Below are 23,674 nucleotides of genomic sequence, written 5' to 3' on the forward strand. Positions count from 1 at the left end.
AGGTCCCTCCCAGCACTGCAGGCTGGACCCACCTTGCCGCTCCTTGTTGCGTAAGCACTTCACCTTGGGCAGCTTAATGAGCTGCTGGCAGTCACTGGCTGCGGAGACAGGAGGTCATGCTGGGTGAGTGTCTGGGGATCCACCCCCACAGTGACAGTGGGCACTGCAGGTGGATCTGAGGAGCAGGTAGGGAAGTTCTGCTCCCGCCCACCCCAGCTGCAGTGTCCTGTCCTGAGTCAAGGGGCTTCTGGGCTTCACTTTCATACGAGGAGGCTTGTCAGTGTGAGGAGGCCCCACGTGGGTTCTTTGGAGTCGATCAGACATACAGAGGGACCTCTGTGCTGCTTGAAAATTTTCCAGATGGGAAACTTTGGAATGGTTAGTTGGGGACATTTGTCTTCTATAGCTCATTAAAAGTATGAGATAATAATCTGGTAATAAACGGGTAATAAAATGCTGGGAGGCCAGAGAATGGATGAGATAAATTTTGGAGTTTCCTTCAACTTTTAATACAGGAGATCCTATTTTTTTCTGTTAAGGCCATTGTACTGAGTGGGCTTGGTTCCCCAACATATGAGCGGGAGGTGGGCAGGGGACACCACCTGAGCCATTTGCCCTGGTGGCCCACTACCTTGCCTGCCTGCCCCACCGTTCCTTTTGTGCACCAATTCCCTAGTTTTGAACTTCCCATCTTGACCCGCCATTTTGGTTTTGTTTCTTTAGTTTACCAAAATCAGCCTCTCAGCCTGGCTCTGAAATCTAAAGCATGATCGAAAAGTTTTATATAGGCTTCCTCTAAAATGGTGCCAGGAACCATTTTAAGCACTTTAAATGTGTTAACACACTCTTGTACACTGTTATTATATAATTCGTATATACTATTACTATTTCCACTTGGTAGATAAGGAAACTGTAGCACAGTGAGGGTCGTAATTTGCCCAAACTCCACAGCTCCCGAGTGACAGGCTTAGGGTTTGAACCCAGGCAGTCTGGCTCGAGGGTCCACACTCTAACCACCGAGCTCTTCTGCCTCTAAGTGCCCCCCTACATCCAGCAGCATCGCCTTCTCCAGCCTCAGCACCAGGCAACCCCACCTCCAGCCCCTCCCCCACTCAGGAAGGGGCATCAGGTCATCAGGTTACAGAACTCAGAGCCCAGATCTTACCTGGATCTGGCGCCCAATCCCCTTACATCAGTTTCAGAGGTTCTGAGGGTGTGACAACCCGCGATAGTTCCCAGCCTGTACATAGTGGAGCCCGGAGGGTGGTGTCTCCCTGCGCTCAATCACCAGCAGCAGTAGTGCTGGGGGGTGGGGGTGGGGGACAGACGCCGTGCTCCTGGAACTCGGAGCTGTCCCCAGTGCCCACCCCCGGTTTCTCCTGGTGTGGCTCACCGCCTGAAACTGCACCCAGGCTGCCGGGATGACGGTTCCCAGGAGGCGTCGGCACTTACAATCCTTGAATTCTAACAGCGCTTCTACACTCATACCTCTCAAACTTAACGCACAGATGTCTGGAAATACCCACGTGCTTTCCTTGGGGGCAGCAGAGCTGAGATGTGATTTCGGGTGAGACACAAGTTCTCTGACAGCCGACTGGGGCACATGTGATGAGTAGACGATGATGACGGTATGTTGGCAGCAGCTGTCCACTGTCTTGTGGCCAGGAGATGGGCTATTCCTAAGGTGTCCTGATGCCAGGGCCCACCCAGCCCAGTCCTACCCCTGGAGAAGGCAATGCTGCTGGGTGCAGGGGGGCACGTAGAAGCAGAATAGCTCAGTAGTTAGAGTGTGGAACAAAAAGGAGGTGGCATGTCAGCCTCGGCTCGGGCAGGAGGCCGTCACAGCACACGCGTCAGGAATCTCTGCAATGGGCTCTGGGTTCCAGTGTTGATTCTTTGAAGGTTCTGCATCTTTTCTCAGGCCCCAGAATGCAGGCTGGGGGCCGTGACAGGTGTGTGCACACAGATGCACACACACACACCCCAACAATCGAGTGTCTAATTTTAAGGTTACCCGGTGAGGACCTCAAAGATGCACAGCAACCTGATTTATTAACTTTGATTTTTTTTTTTAATGTAAGGCCCATCTCCTCCTTTACTCCTGTTTGTTTAGACACTCAAAGTCTTCCGTAACTATTTCAAACCTAAGCTTGCCTCCAACCCCAGGAGATCAGCACACTGCCCTCTGCTTGTCCCGCGGGTGCCGAGAGCAGACCTTGGTGCTTAGAGAGAAGCGAGAGGGATTGGATTACTTACGGTCAATGCTGAAGTCATCCACTAATATGATTTCCTGGATCAGGTGGAAAGGGGTGCGGTTTAATATGCTGTAAGATGGAAACAGAGAAAACATCACGATGGTATCTCTCGGCAACATACTAACATCAGCCCAAGTTTTACACACAGCACCACTGCATTTGATGACCAAAAACTCAGAACAATGGAAGGCTCCTCTGGCCACCCTGCTCCCCTTTGTGACACTAGGGGTGGAGCTCTGCCTTAGTGACGCCAGCACCACCCCTCGAGCCACCCCACAGCAAATCAGGGGTCATGCTCGGCATCTCTCCCCATCCCTCAAACCGGAATCAAACCGGGGAAAATAAGATACACTGTTTCTGCTTGAAAATGTCACTCAAGCACTTCCCCTCTTAGACCTCTGGCCTGGTTCAACCCCTCCTGCTATTGCAGTAGTTTCTTCTGGCCTCAGTTTCTCCCAGCCTCCGTCGTGCCCCACCGGACCTCCAGGGTGAGGTTTCTGGAGCTCAGATCTGATCGGGTGACTCGCCTCTCTAATGCAAATAAGTAAATACAAAAAATACTCGCAGTGGCTCCAGCTGGCACCACCCCCAAATCCTCAGTATGCTTTTTGAGACCTTTCGCAAACTGAGCCAGTTTTCCATTCCTCTCGCCTGGTGCTGTGCTCCAAAGAGACCCGGCTTGCTCACAAACCAGAGCCTTTTCTCCTAGGGTGGCCGCGGCATGCAATGGCTCTGCTCTGCCTGCATAGCCCAACTCAGATGCCACGTCCTTGCCAACAGCTTCCCACGCTACTTAGAATGACTTGCTTCTGTCCCAGGCCCCTTGACATGTTGTACTCACACCCCTGGCAGCGGTCATTGCTGCTGGGCTCTGAGGTTTGATGGGGTACCTCATCTGTCCATGGGCCCCTTGAGGAGGCAGACCTCTTGGGTGCAGGCGGGGCCCTGGCGAAATTCATCTCTATATTGCCAGAGCCATCGCAGTGCCATGACCCCTAACTGCACACTCCAGAAATGCGTCGTGTGCACCTACTATGTGCCAGGCCTGGGTTTAACGGTGAGCTGGCTAATCTTGGGCCAGTTACTTGACTGCTTCAAGCAGTCAAATATGCCTTATTATAATGTGGGGCTAGGGAAAGTGGCACCTATGAAAAGTGGCACCGACAGCAGGGCTGTTGGGAGAGTTCAAGAAGAACGTGTGTAAGGATTTTGCACAGCGTCTGGCACTCGGGGATGAAAAATGGTTTTTGTGTGCTGTTTGCGAGTTTTTGGATTGAACTGGCAGCCTTCTGGTACAGTGGATCTGTCTCCAAGGGGTGAGGGGTGGGTTTCCCTGTTAACGTGGGGTCTCGGGTGCTGCATGCATAGGGGAGGGGCCTCAGGATGGGGACTCACTGAGAGGCAGAGGGGTCCCACTCTCAGGAGTACCAGCCTGAGCTGCCCTATATGGGGGCTGCAGAGACACTCCAGGAGAACTTTGCCTGGAACTTGCCTTTACTTACGCAGCCCTAATTCTCACCATGGCAACGGGGAGAAGGGGGAGAAGGAACCCCCAGCACCAAGACCTGGGCCTGCTCTTGGGGGCATGAGGCTACTGCCTCCAACCCAGGGCAGTGGAGGGGGGACCCCGCGTGCCAGGCTCAGTCCCTAAGAAAACACCAGCAAAACCCACAGCCAGCCCTCTCATCAGGGAGGGGAGAGAGACAGAGGGAGGGGAAAAAACCTGCTTGAAGAATAACCTCTAATGAGGTTTGATTACAGCTGTAGCATCTGCATTCGATTCCCCCAAATCCCTGCCGGTTCTTTGAAATTCAAGAGTTCTCTCATGTGAACATCAAAAGGTAAATCGTGTGTGCTGGCTCTGTGCTGGTTGAACTGAGAGATGATTAGCGAATAAAAAAAGTGCCCAGGATTTAAAAAAGAGAAAAAAAAAAAAAACAACAACCCCAAAGAAATCGTCAGTAGCAAAGTGCTAATTATACCATTTCCTGGTAACACCTGGCTTGTTTTGCTCTTCTCATCAGAGCATTTGGAGAGATGATGGGGTCTCTGCGAAGTGGCTGGGGGCTGGGAGAGGCTGAGCCAGGGCATGTGCTCTGGGCTCCTGGGGAGGTGGGAGGAGGAAGGTCAGGTCCACCCTCAGGGACCAGGCCTGGCCCAGGTGGCGCAGCAGAGCCCTCCCTCCTGCACGCCCAGCCCCTAGCCCCACACCCCGTGGGTTCCCATCTTCCTCCTTGGCTCCCACGACTTCCTCCTCCAGCACCTCTCACTGCCCCCTCTCCAGCAAAGCAAATCTTCCCCCTTCTCCAGGGCCCGGCTGAGGGTAGGCTTCTGCTTTGCCTTACCCCACTGGGCTCCTCCTGCCCTCCCTCAGCTCAGGCATGTGTGCTTCTGCTCCCTGGCACACACGGCTCACACTGTGCCTGGGAATCCTTCTAGAATGGAGTCTCGTATGTGTGGCCCATGTCCCTGGGTATTCCTGTACCTCTGCTTTCCGCTCACCGTGCCCCCCGCCCCCGCCGGGAAGCCACAGGAGGGCAGCGGGCAGTGTGCGGGCTGGAAAGCCAGACAGCCTCCACCGCCCACTAGCATGCAATCTGGAACAAGACCCTGGGCCTCCCAGAGCCTCCATTTTCTTTGGTAATTACATTTTCTTCGTAAAAGCAGGCGATATTAATACTTGACCCGTTTCACAGGCTTTTGTGCATATGAAACAACGAAATAGATTTGCAATTGCTTGGTGACTCCATGGTGCTATATGCAGGCAGGTTTTTATCAAATGTTCCATAAATGCCAGTCGGATGAAGGACCGCGCCGGTCAGGGGTGGTTTAGCTGTTCCCGAGGCTGACTGACGTGGTTCGAGGGCGGATTCTGCAGCCACACTATCTACCACCCGGGAGAGCTCGCAAAGGGATTCACCCTTCAGGGCCATTTCCTCGGCTGCACCTGAGAGCTACTTCTCCCTTCCTCTCTAGGTGTGTGGGCAGCTCAACACCGGGTAGGCACATGGGCACACGGCAGCTCCTCTCTCAATGCACATACAGATAACGGTGCTGTTTAAGCTGATAATACTAGTATACACAGCTTCCAGCAGTGGTCCTCAAAGTGTGATCCCCAAACCAGCCAGCAGCAACATTTTCTGAGAACTTGCTAGAACTGCAAATCCTCAGCCCCCCACCCCACCCCAGACCTACTGAGTTAGAATCGAAGGGAACAAGGCCCAAGAAACCCTTGCAAAGCCCTTTGGGAGATTCTGATGCCTGCTCAAATCCACCAGCTACTGCGTTTGAATACTTCTGCCCACACAGGCAGAGGCGGGTCCTAACAACACCTGCTGTCACCTGTACAGGCTCACTGTGTGCCAGGCACTGCCCTTTACCTATCTGAATCCCTTCCAACTTCCAATAGTGACATGAGGTAGTTACTAGTTTTGTCCCTATTTTGCAGAAAAGAAACTGAGGCAGACAGGTTAAGGAGTTTGCCAAGGGTCACGCTGCTGGCAGGCACAGACCAGAGGCAGGAACAGGGGGCCCCAGAGTCGACCTTCTCAGCCACCCTGCCGAACTGCCCTGGTGGTCGAGCAGCAGCGAGAGGGCTCGAGGCTACAAAGAGGCCATGCAGGCTGCAGACCCCTGGCGCGAAGGGTAAGAGGGAGGGGACAGAGCTGGGCCTCACATACACACATGGACTCGCTGTGACATCAGCGAAGGGAAGCTGCTCTTCGGGTCTTGATTACTCCCTCCTTAAATTCATTGTGGTTATGACCTCTCCCTGCCCCTTTGCCTGGAACCCCCACCCCACCCTGCCCCTGCAGGGCTCTGAATGCCCCCCGTGTGCCTTCCTGACCCCCGGCTCCCCAGAAACTCAGGGGCCAGAGGGCAGGGTGGACAGAGGAGCTGAGGCCCTGCCAGGTGCAGGGTGGCGTGGTGGTGAGGAAGGAGAGAGGACAGTCAGTCCTCCTCCATTCCTCAGCCCAGCTGCCCTTGCAAAAGCCTGGGGGCAAGGTCAAGTGGAATTCTGGGGAGGTAAGGAGAAGTGTGCCTTAGAGAGGATCATTTCCTCTGGGGCAAGCGGGCGAGTCAGTCCCCTCTCAGCGGTGAGCAGTTTATCTGTGTGGCTGGAGCAGGTGGGAAGGAAGGCAAAGGCTCCCAAGGCAGAGGTACCTGTTGCAGTTTGCTAGGCTGCCGAAAAGCAGACTGCAAAGTGGGCTGGCTTTTAACAACGGGAATGGATTAGTTTACAAGCTTCCAGTGTGAAAAATATTCAAAGCAAGATTCCTCTAGATGATGCCTTCTTCCTGGAAATCGGCTCCCCCCCCTCCCTTCTGGCATTGTATTGCTTCCCGCTTCTTGCTTCCATGGCTTTCTCTTTCTCTGGATTTCACTTTCTTTTTTTTCTTTTTTATTAATTAAAGAAAAAAAAGAAATTAACACAACATTTAGAAATCATTCCATTCTACATATGCAATCAGTAATTCTTAACATCATCACATAGATGCATGATCATCATTTCTTAGTACATTTGCATCAATTTAGGAAAAGAACTAGCAAAACAACAGAAAAAGATAGAGAATGTTAATATAGAGAAAAAAATAAAAATAATAATATAGTAAAAAAAATAAAAAAGGAAAAAGAAAAAAAAAGACAAACAAACAAACAGACAGACAAAAAAAACCCTATAGCTCAGATGCAGCTTCATTCAGTGTTTTAACATGATTACTTTACAATTAGGTATTATTGTGCTGTCCATTTTTGAGTTTTTGTATCTAGTCCTGTTGCACACTCTGTATCCCTTCAGCTCCAATTACCCGTTATCTAACCCTGCTTCTAACTCCTGCTGGACTCTGTTACCAATGACATATTCCAAGTTTATTCTCGAATGTCGGTTCACATCAGTGGGACCATACAGTATTTGTCCTTTAGTTTTAGGCTAGTCTCACTCAGCATGATGTTCTCTAGGTCCATCCATGTTATTACATGCTTCATAAGTTTATTCTGTCTTAAAGCTGCATAATATTCCATTGTATGTATATACCACAGTTTGTTTAGCCACTCGTCTGTTGATGGACATTTTGGCTGTTTCCATCTCTTTGCAATTGTAAATAACGCTGCTATAAACATTGGTGTGCAAATGTCCGTTTGTGTCTTTGCCCTTAAGTCCTCTGAATAGATACCTAGCAATGGTATTGCTGGGTCGTATGGCAATTCTATATTCAGCTTTTTGAGGAACTGCCAAACTGCCTTCCACAGTGGTTGCACCATTTGACATTCCCACCAACAGTGGATAAGTGTGCCTCTTTCTCCGCATCCTCTCCAGCACTTGTCATTTTCTGTTTTGTTGATAATGGCCATTCTGGTGGGTGTGAGATGATATCTCATTGTGGTTTTGATTTGCATTTCTCTAATGGCCAGGGACATTGAGCATCTCTTCATGTGCCTTTTGGCCATTTGTATTTCCTCTTCTGAGAGGTGTCTGTTCAAGTCTTTTTCCCATTTTGTAATTGGGTTGGCTGTCTTTTTGTTGTTGAGTTGAACAATTTCTTTATAAATTCTGGATACTAGACCTTTATCTGATATGTCATTTCCAAATATTGTCTCCCATTGTGTAGGCTGTCTTCCTACTTTCTTGATGAAGTTTATTTATTTCCTTCTTCAGTGCTCTTGCTTTAGGTTTAAGGTCCATAAAACCGCCTCCAATTGTAAGTTTCATAAGATATCTCCCTACATTTTCCTCTAACTGTTTTATGGTCTTAGACCTAATGTTTAGATCTTTGATCCACCATTTTGAGTTAACTTTTGTATAGGGTGTGAGATATGGGTCTTCTTTCATTCTTTTGCATATGGATATCCAGTTCTCTAGGCACCATTTATTGAAGAGACTGCTCTGTCCCAGGTGAGTTGGCTTGACTGCCTTACCAAAGATCAAATGTCCATAGATGAGAGGGTCTATATCTGAGCACTCTATTCGATTCCATTGGTCGATATATCTATCTTTATGCCAGTACTATGCTGTTTTGACCACTGTGGCTTCATAATATGCCTTAAAGTCCGGCATCGCTAGACCTCCAGCTTCGTTTTTTTTCCTCAAGATGTTTTTAGCAATTCGGGGCACCCTGCCCTTTCAGATAAATTTGCTTATTGGTTTTTCTATTTCTGAAAAATAAGTTGTTGGGATTTTTTTTTTTTTTTTAAAGGAAAGACAGAGAGAAGGAAGGAAGGATAGAAGGAAGGAAGGAAGGAAGAAAGGGAAACATCTTTAAACATTTTCTTGTTTTATTGTATTCCGTTTCTTTGTTTTTTGTTACATGGGCTGGGGCCGGGAATCGAACCGAGGTCCTCCGGCATAGCAGGCAAGCACTTTGCCCGCTGAGCCACCGCGGCCCGCCCAGTTGTTGGGATTTTGATTGGTATTGCATTGAATCTGTAAATCAATTTAGGTAGGATTGACATCTTAACTATATTTAGTCTTCCAATCCATGAACACGGTGTGCCCTTCCATCTATTTAGGTCTTCTGTAATTTCTTTTAACAGTTTTTTGTAGTTTTCTTTATACAGGTTTTTTGTCTCTTTAGTTAAATTTATTCCTAGGTATTTTATTCTTTTAGTTGCAATTGTAAATGGGATTCGTTTCTTGATTTCCCCCTCAGCTTGTTCATTACTAGTGTATAGAAATGCTACAGATTTTTGAATGTTGATCTTGTAACCTCTACTTTGCTGTACTCATTTATTAGCTCTAGTAGTTTTGTTGTGGATTTTTCCGGGTTTTCGACATATAGTATCATATCGTCTGCAAACAGTGATAGTTTTACTTCTTCCTTTCCAATTTTGATGCCTTGTATTTCTTTTTCTTGTCTAATTGCTTTGGCTAGAACCTCCAACACAATGTTGAATAATAGTGGTGATAATGGACATTCTTGTCTTGTTCCTGATCTTATGGGGAAAGTTTTCAGTTTTTCCCCATTGAGGATGATATTAGCTGTGGGTTTTTCATATATTCCCTCTATCATTTCAAGGAAGTTCCCTTGTATTCCTATCTTTTGAAGTGTTTTCAACAGGAAAGGATGTTGAATCTTGTCGAATGCCTTCTCTGCATCAATTGAGATGATCATGTGATTTTTCTGCTTTGATTTGTTGATATGGTGTATTACATTAATTGATTTTCTTATGTTGAACCATCCTTGCATACCTGTGATGAATCCTACTTGGTCATGATGTATAATTCTTTTAATGTGTTGTTGGATACGATTTGCTAGAATTTTATTGAGGATTTTTGCATCTATATTGATTAGAGAGATTGGTCTTTAGTTTTCTTTTTTTGTAATATCTTTGCCTGGTTTTGGTATGAGGGTGATGTTGGCTTCATAGAATGAATTAGGTAGTTTTCCCTCCACTTCGATTTTTTTTGAAGAGTTTGAGGAGAGTTGGTACTAATTCTTTCTGGAATATTTGATAGAATTCACATGTGAAGCCGTCTGGTCCTGGACTTTTCTTTTTAGGAAGCTTTTGAATGACTGATTCAATTTCTTTACTTGTGATTGGTTTGTTGAGGTCATCTATGTCTTCTTGAGTCAAAGTTGGTTGTTCATGTCTTTCCAGGAACCCGTCCATTTCTTCTAAATTGTTCTATTTATTAGTGTAAAGTTGTTCATAGTATCCTGTTATTACCTCCTTTATTTCTGTGAGGTCAGTGGTTATGTCTCCTCTTCCATTTCTGATCTTATTTATTTGCATCCTCTCTCTTCTTCTTTTTGTCAATCTTGCTAAGGGCCCATCAATCTTACTGATTTTCTCATAGAACCAACTTCTGGTCTTATTGATTTGCTCTATTGTTTTCAATTTCATTTATTTCTGCTTTAATCTTTGTTATTTCTTTCCTTTGCTTTCTTTGGGATTAGTTTGCTGTTCTTTCTCCAGTTCTTCCAAGTGGACAGTTAATTCCTGCATTTTTGCCTTTTCTTCTTTTCTTATATAGGCATTTAGGGCAATAAATTTCCCTCTTAGCACTGCCTTTGCTGTGTCCCATAAGTTTTGATATGTTGTGTTTTCGTTTTCATTCACCTCGAGGTATTTACTAATTTCTCTTCAATTTCTTCTTTGACCCACTCGTTGTTTAAGAGTGTGTTGTTGAGCCTCCATGTATTTGTGAATTTTCTGGCACTCCGCCTATTATTGATTTCCAACTTCATTCCTTTATGATCCAAGAAAGTGTTGTGTATGATTTCAATCTTTTTAAATTTGTTAAGACTTGCTTTGTGACCCAGCATATGGTCTATCTTTGAGAATGATCCATGAGCACTTGAGAAAAAGGTGTATCCTGCTGTTGTGGGATGAAATGTCCTATAAATGTCTGTGAAGTCTAGCTCCTTTATAGTAATATTCAGATTCTCTATTTCTTTATTGATACTCTGTCTAGATGTTCTGTCCATTGATGAGAGTGGTGATGTGTCTATTTCCCTTTTCAGTGTTTGCAGTGTATTCCTCACGTATTTAGGGGCATTCCGGTTCGGTGCATAAATATTTATGATTGTTACGTCTTCTTGTTTAATTGTTCCTTTTATTAGTATATAGTGTCCTTCTTTGTCTCTTTTAACTGTTTTACATTTGAAATCTAATTTGTTGGATATTAGTATAGCTACTCCTGCTCTTTTCTGGTTGTTATTTGCATGAAATATCTTTTCCCAACCTTTCACTTTCAACCTATGTTTATCTTTGGGTCTAAGATGTGTTTCCTGTAGACAGCATATAGAAGGATCCTGTTTTTTAATCCATTCTGCCAGTCTATGTCTTTTGATTGGGGAATTCAGTCCATTAACATTTAGTGTTATTATTGTTTGGATAATATTTTCTTCTACCATTTTGCCTTTTGTATTATGTACATCATATCTGATTTTCCTTCTTTCTACATTCTTTTCTATACCTCTCTCTTCTGTCTTTTCATATCTGACTCTAGTGCTCCCTTTAGTATTTCTTGCAGAGCTGGTCTCTTGGTCACAAATTCTCTCAGTGACTTTTTGTCTGAGAATGTTTTAATTTCTCCCTCATTTTTGAAGGACAATTTTGCTGGATATAGAAGTCTTGGTTGGCAGTTTTTCTCTTTTAGTAATTTAAATATATCATCCCACTGTCTTCTAGCTTCCATGGTTTCTGCTGAGAAATCTACACATAGTCTTATTGGGTTTCCCTTGTATGTGACAGATTGTTTTTCTCTTGCTGCTTTCAAGATCCTCTCTTTCTCTTTGACCTCTGACATTCTAACTAGTAAGTGTCTTGGAGAACGCCTATTTGGGTCTATTCTCTTTGGGGTGCGCTGCACTTCTTGGATCTTTAATTTTAGGTCTTTCATAAGAGTTGGGAAATTTTCAGTGATAATTTCTTCCATTAGTTTTTCTCCTCCTTTTCCCTTCTCTTCTCCTTCTGGGACACCCGCAACACGTATATTTGTGCGCTTCATATTGTCCTTGAGTTCCCTGATCCCCTGTTCAAATTTTTCCATTCTTTTCCCTATAGTTTCTGTTTCTTTTTGGAATTCAGATGTTCCATCCTCCAAATCACTAATTCTATCTTCTGTCTCTTTAAATCTATCATTGTAGGTATCCATTGTTTTTTCCATCTTTTCTACTTTATCCTTCACTTCCATAAGTTCTGTGATTTGTTTTTTCAGTTTTTCTATTTCTTCTTTTTGTTCAGCCCATGTCTTCTTTATGTCCTCCCTCAATTTATTGATTTCATTTTTGAAGAGGTTTTCCATTTCTGTTCGTATATTCAGCATTAGTTGTCTCAGCTCTTGTATCTCATTTGAACTATTGGTTTGTTCCTTTGACTGGGCCATATTTTCAATTTTCTGAGCGTGATCCGTTATCCTCTGCTGGCGTCTGGGCATTTAGTCAGATTTCCCTGGGTGTTGGACCCAACAGGTTGAAAGATTTTTCTGTGAAATCTCTGGGTTCTGTTTTTCTTATCCTGCCCAGTAGGTGGCGCTCGTGGCACTCATTTGTCTGCGGGTCCCACCAGTAAAAGGTGCTGTGGGTCCTTTAACTTTGGAAAACTCTCGCCGTGGGGGGGGGTTCGCCAGCCGAAGCGGCTTGGAAGAGTGCCAATCCGAATCTCCCAGCCGGCCCGGGGATCCGAACGCGGGGAGGGTCGCCGGCCGCTGCAGCCCGGGAGAGCGCCCTTCTGAATTTCCTAGTCGGCCCTGGGCGCCAAGCGTGGTGGGAAGGCGCCAGCCACCGCGGCCCGGGGGAGTGCACTGTTCCCAGCCGGACCGGGAAGCCACGTGTCTGGAAGGGACCCCGGTCACCGTTCTCCACGGCCTGGGGATCTCTGATCCAATTCTCCCAGTTGGTCCAGGGGGCCGCGCATGGGGGGGCATCAGCAGCCGCGGCTTGAGGGAACCGCCTGTCCAATTCTCCCAGCTGGCCCGGGAAGGAGGGAGGGAGGGACTCCGGCCGCCTGCCGCCCCGGCCCGGGGAAGCACGCGCCCCTCGGCGATCTCACCGGAGCAGGTTCTCCCAGCCAGTCAGCCATTCCAGAATGGGGTATGCTGTCTTCTTGGTCTCTGTCGTGGCTCCGGGAGCTGTTCTGAATTGTTTCTACTCCCCTAGTAGCTGTTCTGGAGGAGGAACTAAGACCCGCGCGTCTTACTAAGCCGCCATCTTCTCCGGAAGTGGATTTCACTTTCATATTAAGGACTCCAGAAAGAGGATTAAAACCCACCCTGAGCGAGGTGGGCCACATCTTCAGATCTTACACAGCAAAAGGTCCTACTTACAGTGGTTCACACCCACAGGAATGGGTTAACCTTAAGAACACACTTTTCAGGGGGACATACAGCTCCAAACCATCACAGTACCTGACCATGGAAGTTTCTAGAAGTACCGTTCCCCGCAATTCACATCCACTCAGCCCGAAGAGGACGTGGACCCCAATCCGGTCACACCCAGTTTTCAGGCCCCATCTGCTGTTTGTCTGGACGGGGAGGGCTGGCCACAGCAGGAGTTCCTGGAGGCAGGCAGCAGGTCCGCAGGTGCCCTCAGCAAATACCCACAGAGTGTGGCATGTTGTCTGGCAGTTCATGGGTGTCTCCTGAGAACTGAGGTGCTGACGGGCTCCACACCACCTCCCAGGGGGCAGGAGTTCCAGGGCAGAGGCCTGGGTGCAGCCTCCTCCGGGTTGGTGGACAGTGGTGCTGGGGTGCAGCTGGCTTCACTCCACCGGGGAAGGGAAAAATCCCAAGTCCTGGCTTTGGGCCACAGGTCACTGCACGCCCTGGCTCAGGGTGAGACTCCAACTGAGGTGAGAGACGGAACACACTCTGGTGACCACAAAGCCCAGGACATATGTAACATACGAAAGAAAGAGATCAGGCCTCAGAGTTAAGAATGAAGCTGATCGGGCTGGGTCTCAGGTGGTTCAGAATACAGGGTAAAATATGACGGTGCAGGCATTCTAGACCTTCACCTACGGTGTGAGATCAAAGGCAGAGAAGGCTAGTGTGTCTAGAACCTAAATATCCTGCAACACAGAACCTAAATTAACCTGTCTGGGTAGCTCATTTAACAACTCAAACTTCTAGATCCCAGAACAGGAACGAGGCCTTGCAATTCTGCATAGCTTAATGTAATACCAGGATACATCTCAGATACGGTGGGCTGACAATTGAAAGGTATTGGTAGAGTCCCTTGAGGGTCCCAAGGGAAAAAAAGGAATTATTGGACTTTCCCATCTGGGAAACCCCAGGTACCTCTCAATCACTAGGGACTCCCAAAAAAACAGGCTGAGCCCTTGATTTGGGGACTTACCCTACAAAACTTCTTTCTGTAAGGGAGAAGCTAAGACTACCTGTAACAAGGCCTAAGAGTTGCTACTAGGAGGCCTCTTTTGTTGCTTAGATGTGGCCTCTCTCTCTCTAAGCCCAAGTATGCAAGGAAAATCAATACCCTCTCCCCTATAAGGGACATGATATTCGATATTCAAGGGTGAAAGTCTCCCTGACAATATGGGATGTGTCTAGCTCTGGCACTATGGAATCAACATTTACCAGACCAAAACAGAGAAGGGAAGTGTTGTAAAATAAGGCATCAGTGGCCAAGAGAGATCAAATAGAGTCAAGAGGCTATTCTGGAGGCTACTCTTATGCAAACTTCAGTTAGATAATGTAATTGCCACAATCTGCTAACCCCCAACCAACATCACTGCTGTTGACTCTTAAGAACACCTAGGGCTTGAACTGAGACTCTATAAAGGTTTCAGGCACTAAGTTAGCCTTCCCGGAACCTATAATTTCCAGAGGGTTCCTAGGTCAGATAAATCCGGAAACTCAGAGGGACCAGACTCTCCAAGATTATCAATTAAGTACATCTCCCTATCCTTTAGTGTCAACACCCCTTCTCGACATGAAAAAGTCAGAATAGGCATTGCCTAAATATCCCTATAGATTGGGAGAAAGATCAATGGTGAAGGAGAGGATATAATGGAGAAAAATAGGGTTTAACATACGAGTATGAGTGCTGAATCATTATATCAATATTCCTTCTGGTCTCCAGCATTTTGGAGCAGCTAGAAAGGAAAAATCTGAGATGGTGGAATGGTAGCCCATGACAAACTCTGGGATCTGTTCTATAACTACTTGATGAAGTGTGCTTTGAAAATGATTGTTTTTTCTTTCTTTGCTTTGTATAGATGTTATATTTCACAATAAAAAGGTAAAAAAAAGACATACTGATATTATTACTAAGCATTATTATTACCATCAAAAGAGACAGAGGAGAAGTAGCAAGAGAGGGAGAAATATTCCTTAGAGCTGAAAGTGCTGAGTCTGGGGCCATGGCTGACGTGCCCTTGAGGATATCATCATTTTAGGGCCCTCGAGTCCTGATGGCCCCACAGTGTCCCAGGGTAACATCCTGAGAAATGCAGAAAACTTGAAAGATGAGCCATGTCCTTCTCTCTGCTTTTACAGGTGTGGTTACATGACCTGCCCACGGCTGCATGGCTGAGAAGAGGTAGGGCTGGGACTCCACCCAGGTCTGCTGCGTCCACTAGCCCCCCAGTCCCTGCCCTTTGAGCACTCCCTAGCCATGCAGACATGAGATGGCGAACTTGTCATGTGCTTGCTCTTGCAGGACGTTACCTGATTTCGCCCATCTGGGCTGAGGACCATGCTATGCAGGAGTGATTATTCCCAACCCATGATCAGGAACCTGAGCTCTCTAGAGGCTAAGCGAGAGGTGATGAAGATGAGTTCTTGCTGTCAAATGTAGACAGTGGAGTCTACACTAGGGCGAGATGCAGTGGGGACTAGGTGGGCAGGTGTGGAAGAGGTTCCCAGAGGGATCCCTCGACAGGCCATGTGGGGTCGGGGTAAGGCTCTGTGATGTTGCCAATGTCCCCATGGAAACTTCTAGAAGGCATGACCAGTGTCCTGGTGGAGTGGCCATCCTGGGCAGAAAGGAAGGTAGAGGTCTGTGGACTCCATGAAAGTGCTGCTGTGCCCAAGCAGCCCAGGACAGTGGGAGGCCGAGGGCTGGTGCCCCTGGTATCCAAGAGATGTGCTGACCTTTCTAAGTGGACATTTGTATTGCTTTGCTAAGCTGCCAGAATGCGATATACCAGAAATGGAAAGGCTTTTATAAAGGGAACCTAATAAGTTACAAGTTTGCAGTTCTAGTGCCGAGAAAATGTCCAAACTCAGGCACCCACAAGAGGTTACCTTCACCCAGGAAAGGCTGACGCTGTCCGGAATAGCTCCATCAGCTAGGCAGACATGTGGCTGGCATCTGCCGGTCCTTTCCTCCTGGGATCCATTGCTTTCAGCCTCTGCTTCCTGTGGGGGTTCCTCTCTAAGTATCTGTGGGCCTCCACTTAGCTCCTCCAGGATATAACCTTGGGTTCTGGCTTACTTAGCATCTCATGGGAAGGAACATGGTGACATCTGTTGGGCGCTGCCTCTCCACACATCTGGGTCTCATGCTGGCTGTGTCAGCTCTAAAGTAAATGTTCTCCAAGTGTCTTCATCAGCTCTCAGGTTTCTTCGAAATGTTTTCCCTTTTAAAGGACTCCAGTAAACTAATCAAAACCCACCTTGAATAGGGGGAGTCACACCTCCATCTAACCAAAAGGCGACACTCACAACTGGGCATGCCACCTCTCTGTGTAGATAATCTAATCAAAAGTTTCCACCCTGAAGTATTCAATGAGGATTAAAAGAAATGGCTTCCCCCAAAAGATTGGATCAGAAATAAAACAAGGCTTTTCTGGGGTACATAATAGCTGCAAACTGGCACAGGCTCATCACCAGTGAGAGCTAGAGCTGAAGACGGGGTCCTTCCTTTGGGGCTGGCTAGAGCTCAGTGCAGCAACCACCATAGACCTTTCCGACACTTTCCTGGAAATTCCTTGTTTGGTGTGGGAAGGAGGGGGGACAGGTCTGAGCAGCCTGATGGAGATGGCCAGAGGCTTTGTGGTGTGCTCTCTTTGCCCCCTGTGTAATCTCATCTTGTCTGTGGGATCAGGGATTGTCTGAGGAGCTGAGATTAGGAGACAGTGCTGCAGCGACCGGAGGCGACAGTCCCTGCTGTCCTGCGGGACGTCCGGTGCCAGGGCGTGTCCTGGGTGTGTTGTAGGAGGCTGGGACCGGCACTTCTGCACATGACGCCCTCCCCACCCCCTGTCCCGTGCAGGCCACTGGCCATGCCTGCGGGTCACCCATGACAGCCATAGCCTGGCCCAGTCCCAGAGTTGAGGGTGCTGGAGAGGCCCGAGGGAGCAGAGACTGGACAAAAGGACAATGCTGAGGACAGCCCTGGCTGCAGGCTGTCCTGGGAAGCACCTGGCAGAACCTAATCCAGCCCCGGGCAAACCTTGGTTTACAGCCTGGGGTTGGAGGCTGTCACTTCACCTTGCTGAGCCTCAGTTTCCTCGGCAGCTGTGAAGCTTAGAATCCTGGGCTAGAGGCAGGTGACGCGGGGGCTATGAGCTGGGGCTCAGCGGCCCTGCTCCATGGTCGGGAGGAGCGATGGGCTCCAGAGCCCTGGCTGGCACCTGCTTCGAAGTGCCTGAAGCTGGTCTTACCTGCGGATGGTTCTGAGCAGGGCCGAGCGGGCCTCGTTGTGGAAGGTGATGATGATGCTGGTGGGAGGAAGGTCCACACAATACACCAGCAGGGCGCATCTGGGGAAGGAAAAGGCAGAACAGGTAAGACTCCTGGGGACAAAGCCAGTCTAAGGGGCCGGTTCCAAGGGCACCGCGGTGAGACCCCAGGACCTCAGGCTCCAGCCCTGAGAGGGTTGAGCAAGCTCTGTGAATGACCGAAGCAGAATTTCCGACCACCTGGGGGGAACTTGGCCTTGCAGCCAAATTAAGTTGAGATGCAGAAAACACCTGCGGTATTTCTTGTATGCCAGAGTCTGCGTACAATGGTTTCTAGCAGCCAAATATAATGATTGCTGAGTCTTTGGACCCTTCCTGCACCTCTGCTTGGGCCTCTGGGCAAAGGGCACGTTCCAGCCCACAGAGGGCTCTCCCTGGTCAAGGCCAAAAGCACCAGCACACTGCACCCTACTGCTCCCTACCCCACCTGGCATAAACCAGAAAAACCATCTTGAGGACGCATTCCTTTCCACGTGTCCCAGATTATTCCAGATGACAATTACATCTGGGGTAATTTCAATTTAATACCTTGCTGCAAGTGAAAATTGTAACCTGCAGCCTGAAAATTACTATAATAATGAAAATAAACCCGCCAAGTGTGGCTGGTGCCACCAGGGGCGATTGCTGGGTAAACGCTTCCCCCTTGTCTCACGCTATTCCAAGGTTGTCCAATTACGGGGAAGTGGGTATTAAAAGAAGAAATAAATAACAGATGTTTGGGGAGCCAAACATTTGCTCTCTTTACTGTCCTGATTTCTTCCTAGGCTTAGACTTTTACTTCGGGGTCCAGAGACTCAAGGATGGGCTAGCAGGTGACAGGAGCCCTCTGACATTGTTCACAAAATTGTGTGCAAAAACGTCCTTTTTCTTTTTTTTTTTCCTGAGAAGACGGTTCACAGATTCTTATAGAAGTCTGCAATTTAAAACCCTTAAGAACTCAGTCCCAGGCCAAGAGGCCTGATGTGACTTTGCCCCGTGCTCTGATAATTCTAAGGATGCTTTTTTATAAGAACAAGCATTGCAGGCACAGGGTGTTGGTCCAGAGAACTTCTTCCAAGAAAAGGCCCCAGGAGCCGCAGCCCCTTTCCATGGGCTGCTTTGCTGCGGAGCTGAGCACAGGCTGGGCTTGAGTCATCCCTGCGAATGAAGAGCTGAGGAAGGAAGGCTCCAGGGAAAGAGTCAGTGGGAAAGCTAAGTCAGGACCCGCAAGGTCTGTTCTTTCGCTGTCTTGTCAGATACCTTCCGAGTAAAATCCTCCTGACTCCACCCCTCCTCTCCCATCTGTGGCCCCTGTTCCTCGCTCCACCCTCCTCATGATGGACGATGCCCCAGCCACTTGAGGGTCTTCCCGCCTCCACCTCTCCCCCGCCGGTCCTATCTGATCCTTCCCATGGATTCCTTTGGTGTGAAGCCCTCCAGAGGCTTCTGATGGATAAAACCAAATGCCCTGGTCCAACATCCGAGACTTTCCACAACTGCAGCCTCCTCTGCTGCCAGAACTCCCTGCCACTGCTTGCACTATTCTGGATGGAATCATGTCCTCCCTCCTTGCTCCACCTGGGGAGCTCCTACTCATCCTACAAGATCCAGAGCAAATGTCCCATCTGCTATCAATGTGTTCTACACTCCCCAAGACAGGTAGTCACCTGTTCTTTGTGCTTCCACGATTCTGTACATATCTCTTTTTCTAGCACTTCTAATGATGAGCCTGTTTCCTCCATTTGACTATGAGTTCCTCTAGGGAAGGACCCATGGCCTTGTCTATTTTTGTGTCCTCACATCAGGGCTAGTTCACATGACCAATTGAATCTGGTGGAAGTGACAGTGTGTGGGCATCAAAGAGCTGCAGGCTCTGTCTCAGTTGTGTGGAAGGAAGACAGCTGCCGTGGCTGGAGGAATGGGGAGAGGTGCCCACAAGGAGGGGCTCTGAGGCCTCCAAGCCCCCTTGGAAGTGGGTCCTCCAGCCTAGGACAACTGCAACTTGTTAGGATTCTGACTGCCGCTTTATGGGGGACACTCCAAGGCAGAACCACCCAGCCAAGATGTCGCAAATACCTGACCCGTGGAGACTGTGAGATAATCAACGATGATCATTGCTTGAGGCCACTAAGTTTTAGGGTGACTTGATATGTATTAGATAACTAATAAAAGGGCACTGAGACCCTCTCCCAGGTCTGGGAGGAGCCGCAAATCCAACTGTTGTGGCATAAGTTACTTGGGGGGAAGTTGGAAGTTTGGGAATCATCCTCCTGGAGAGGTTCAGGGGCCCAGACAATGCTTCCTGCCTTGCAGGTATCCAGCCAGAGATGCAGGTGTACCAGCACCTGACAAAGGGGCAGCAGGGACAGCGAGTGCCAGGGCGGGACTTCACAAGGTATGGGGAGGACATTGCAGTCATGGCATGGTTCTCAGCCAGCAGGCTGAGCAAGGAGGCTCCTGCAGCACCGACCTGGGGGCTCCGGAGAGGCTGACCAGCTGTGGGAGGCCGAGCAGATCACCCACCTCTCCAGGCTGCTGTTCGCTCATCTGCGAAGTTGAGGCCTGGGCCCCGAACTCTCTGCAGGAGTAACTGCATGCTATGATAGTGGCAGACATCCAACAAGCACGGTTCATTTAAACGGAAGGTCACAAACACTGTTTTGTAGCTGAGCTTCAACTGGGCATCTGGCTTCACATTTGTAAGCCTCATTTTCCTCAGCTGGAAAATCGAGACACCATTTCTTACCCCTGAAAGATTTCTTTCTAGGCTATTATTATATGACAGTAGAGTCTTGATAAATAGTAACTATTATTATTTTTGATATCAAGTCCAAACCTGCACTCCACCTGTTGGGAAGAGCCAGACCTCTGGTGAGCAATGGGGTGTCTTGGCGACGGTCCCACCCTGTGCAACCAGCAGAGCCGGGGGGTAATGGAGAGGCGAGAGGAGGCGGCAGGGACAAGAGAACGCAGCATCCATGGTAGTGAAAAAGAGCCCGGGCTCTGATGTCAGGCAGACCCGGACTTGAATCCTGGATCTGCCGAGAACGGGCTGTGCCCACTGACGTGCCATTTACCTTCTCTGAACCTCGATGTCGGCGTCACAGGGACACATACCTGCCTTGCAGCCCTGCTGCGGTGCCTGGAAATTGTGCATGCCGAGAGAGAGGAGATGGCAGCTGGCGGGAGCCTCACTGCTGCGGGAGCAGCCGACCCAGCCTCCAGGCCTCGCTCAGAGCTGACAGAGCAGAACTGCGGGCTCCACAGTGAAGTCAAGGCAGGGACCGTGGGGACGGCCCGGGCCAGCCTCCTGAACTGGACAGAACTCGGGGACACCACAGGCTGAACCCCCGCAGCTGCTCTTAGCCTCTTGCAGCCCCTGTGCCTGGAGGATGAAGCACGGCGGGGGGATTTCGTTCCGAAAGGCCCCCCACCCCTCAGGGCTGCCCAATGCCTTCCCTCCAGCCCAGCCGATGAATCACGGAGCTCTTCCTGGTGCTGGCGTCATGTGACCCTTACAACAGCCTCGCCACTATCCCCACTGTACCGAGGAGAAAAATGGGGCCTTCGGATCTTGCTCGAGGCTGCAGACTGCTGAGTCCTGAGCTGGGCGGAACGCACATCCCAGGGCTCTAACCAGGTGCTCATCCTCTGCAGATTCAGCCCTTGTCCCAAGATCCAGCAGCCCTTGGCGCTGGTGCTGGGACGGGGTCCCCAGCCGCTGGGCCCCTGTGCATGGGCCACTTACTAGCCGAGACCTCACAGCCCGTTTAGGGACAGACCCTGGGGATCGGCCACAAGGCTGAGAGCTGAGAACAATCTTCAGAGCTGGATGCACTGGGGGGCTTCTGCTCAGAAGGTAGGCTTTCCGTGAGCGGGGTGGGAAAGACCGATCCAGCAGCCGAGGGGAATGCGGAAAGGCTGCCGACACTGGGGTCTGGTGCCGGCGGGCGGAGGAGAAAGCGTATTTCTATCTATAAAAAATTCAGAGGTTTTACCGGAGAGAGAAGCGAGTGAGCAGGAAAGATGGGGGTGGGGGTGGGGGGTGGCCAGGGCTGGAAGCAGGGGGAAGGGCGGGCGCTGCCGCGGAGAAGCAGACTCTCATCAGCTCACCAATCACACAAGCTCCTCCCACCTGACCTCTGACACGGAGTTGGGTTTTGTTTTGATTTCCCCAAGTTCCAGAGGAAACGCAAAGGGCTTTCTGGACGGTCGGTCTCCTGAGTGTGCAGTGTCACTGACGTAAAGAAGCTTCCGGAGCAGCGCTGAGAGATGCTAACCCCGGGGCACCGGGTGGGAGCGTCTCCCTGCCTGGTGCCCTCCACCGGCCCAGCACTGCCCACCTCCAGCCCCTACGCTCGGGCATGCGACAACCTGGGCATGTCCGAGGCCCATGGAATGGTGACCACGGTCGGTTTTCAAGTATTGATGCTGCTCATTGTATTACACGAGATCGTTCAATACCGGTGGCAGCCCTAATGGAAAGGGCTTATGTCACCCTCCGCCCCATTTTATCAGTGAGCAGGGTCCTGCTGACACCTGGCCTCTCTCTCCTACCTCGTGCCGCCCTTAAGGGAGAAAAGACTTGGTTACAAGTTGCAAATATTCAGGACTGTATCCTCAAGCATAGACACGGAGGGAGTGATGGAGAGGCAGGCCAAATAACTTTGGAGCCCAGAGAAGAGCCGAATTCTCATGACTAAAGTGTCTCCGTAAAGGGAAGCTGCGCCGGCTCCTCCTGAACCCACCAACGGCTCCAAGGGGGAGCAAAGCAGCTTCTGAAGGAAGGCTCTGGCATCTCAGGGAAGGGACCGAGGACAGCCAGCCAGGGGACGGTCGTGCAGACACACAGCCAGATGTATGGAGATCTAAAGGGTGTGCAGACAGGACACTCGGGTCAAACCTCAGTCCCTCGGAAGCTTGGCAGTCACTTCCCTTTTCTTCTTAGAGCCCTGGTCTGTAGTGATGACGTTCTCTTGCTCACGGAATGTTCTCAAAGTACTGCTGGTGGAACGCTGCTGGGCAGGCAGTGGACCCAGCACCACGCACTCTGAGGGCTCACCACGACCCTAGGAAGTGGCTACCTGTGAACTGACTGAAGAAGACACCGAGGCCCAGAGGTCAGCTGGGCAGCCAGCAAAGCAGATCTGAAACCCGACCTGGGACCCCAGTATCCTAGTCCCTCACCCCATAACAACTCCATCCTGGGACTGTTCCAAGGATCAGCGTAGATACCAGCTTCCCATGTTACTCAGTCAAAGGGTCCATTCCATGCCCTGCAGGCCATGCTCACACACCAACCATGACATGCAGGAGCAGTTTCCACTGAGCTCAGGAAACCAGCAGTTGCAATGACCTGCCCGGAAGGGAGGGACAGGCAGCGGCTGCTGGGCGGTAACAGAAAGACAGGGAAACTGCCGGCTGAGCCATCACAGGGTCATCCTAACAGCGACTTCCAGGCACTGCCCACGCAGAGGTAGGAAGAGTGGGTGAAGGAATGACCTCAACGAGGCCCTGGGTGGACTGTTACGTTTACAGCTATTTGCAAATAGAAAGCCGCCGTGCAATCTCCCAATCCCTGCAGTTCCGAAGCCAACTACAGAGGTCAGGCCCAGGCAGAGAAAATTAATTAATTAAATCTTCCACTTCCATGTCGCATGTCCGGGAACTTTGTGGCCACAAAAGCAGAGGGAAACACAGGCAGAAGGCGGGAAAGGGGGAGTGGGACTAGTTTCCTGGGCAAGAACTGTCGCCCCTGTCTTAGTTTGCCAGGCTGCCTCCACAGGAACCCATGATGGGTTGGCCGAAACAACTGGAGTTTGTGGTTTCGAGGTTTCAGAGGCTGGAAGTTGAAACTCAAGGTGTTGGCAAGACTGTGCTCCCCTCTTCCCCACTGCCCTGAAATCCGCAGTGTTTCGACGCCATCTTACTGCACCCTTGGGGTTCCTGCCTCCAGCCACATGGCATTTCCCCCTTCCTGATGACTCCGGCTCCTGCCCATGTGGCTTTCTCTGATCCAGCAAGAGAAAGTAAGGAAGGAAGGCATCCAGGCATATGGATTAAGGTTCCCCCTCATTTAGATCATCCACATCTAAAAGGATCCTCAAAGATCCTAATTACTATTATCATATTCAAAGGTGCTGCTGACAAATGAGTTCACACCCACAGGAACCGTGTTAAGATATTTTTTGTCTTTTGTTGGGGTATATAATTCAATCTATTACAGGCCCCGGGGGAAGGATGCTCTGTGCATTCCCGGGACACATCCCTCCTGGCTGTTCCACCCTCACTCT

General features: G+C 49.4%; 1 protein-coding gene across 1 annotated transcript in view; it reads right to left on the reverse strand.

Moving 5' to 3' along the window:
* GALNT14 (polypeptide N-acetylgalactosaminyltransferase 14) overlaps nt 1–23,674 on the reverse strand; it is a 229,470-nt gene that overhangs the window by 41,186 nt on the left and 164,610 nt on the right. The window contains exons 3-5 of the mRNA XM_077134982.1: nt 17,325–17,423; nt 2,257–2,324; nt 33–98 (exon numbers count right to left, since the gene is read on the reverse strand). Coding sequence (XP_076991097.1) covers nt 33–98; nt 2,257–2,324; nt 17,325–17,423 — 233 coding nt within the window. The remainder of the gene's footprint in view (nt 1–32; nt 99–2,256; nt 2,325–17,324; nt 17,424–23,674) is intronic.

The sequence above is a fragment of the Tamandua tetradactyla genome, chromosome 17 (genome assembly GCF_023851605.1).
Source record: "Tamandua tetradactyla isolate mTamTet1 chromosome 17, mTamTet1.pri, whole genome shotgun sequence".
NCBI lineage: Eukaryota > Metazoa > Chordata > Mammalia > Pilosa > Myrmecophagidae > Tamandua > Tamandua tetradactyla.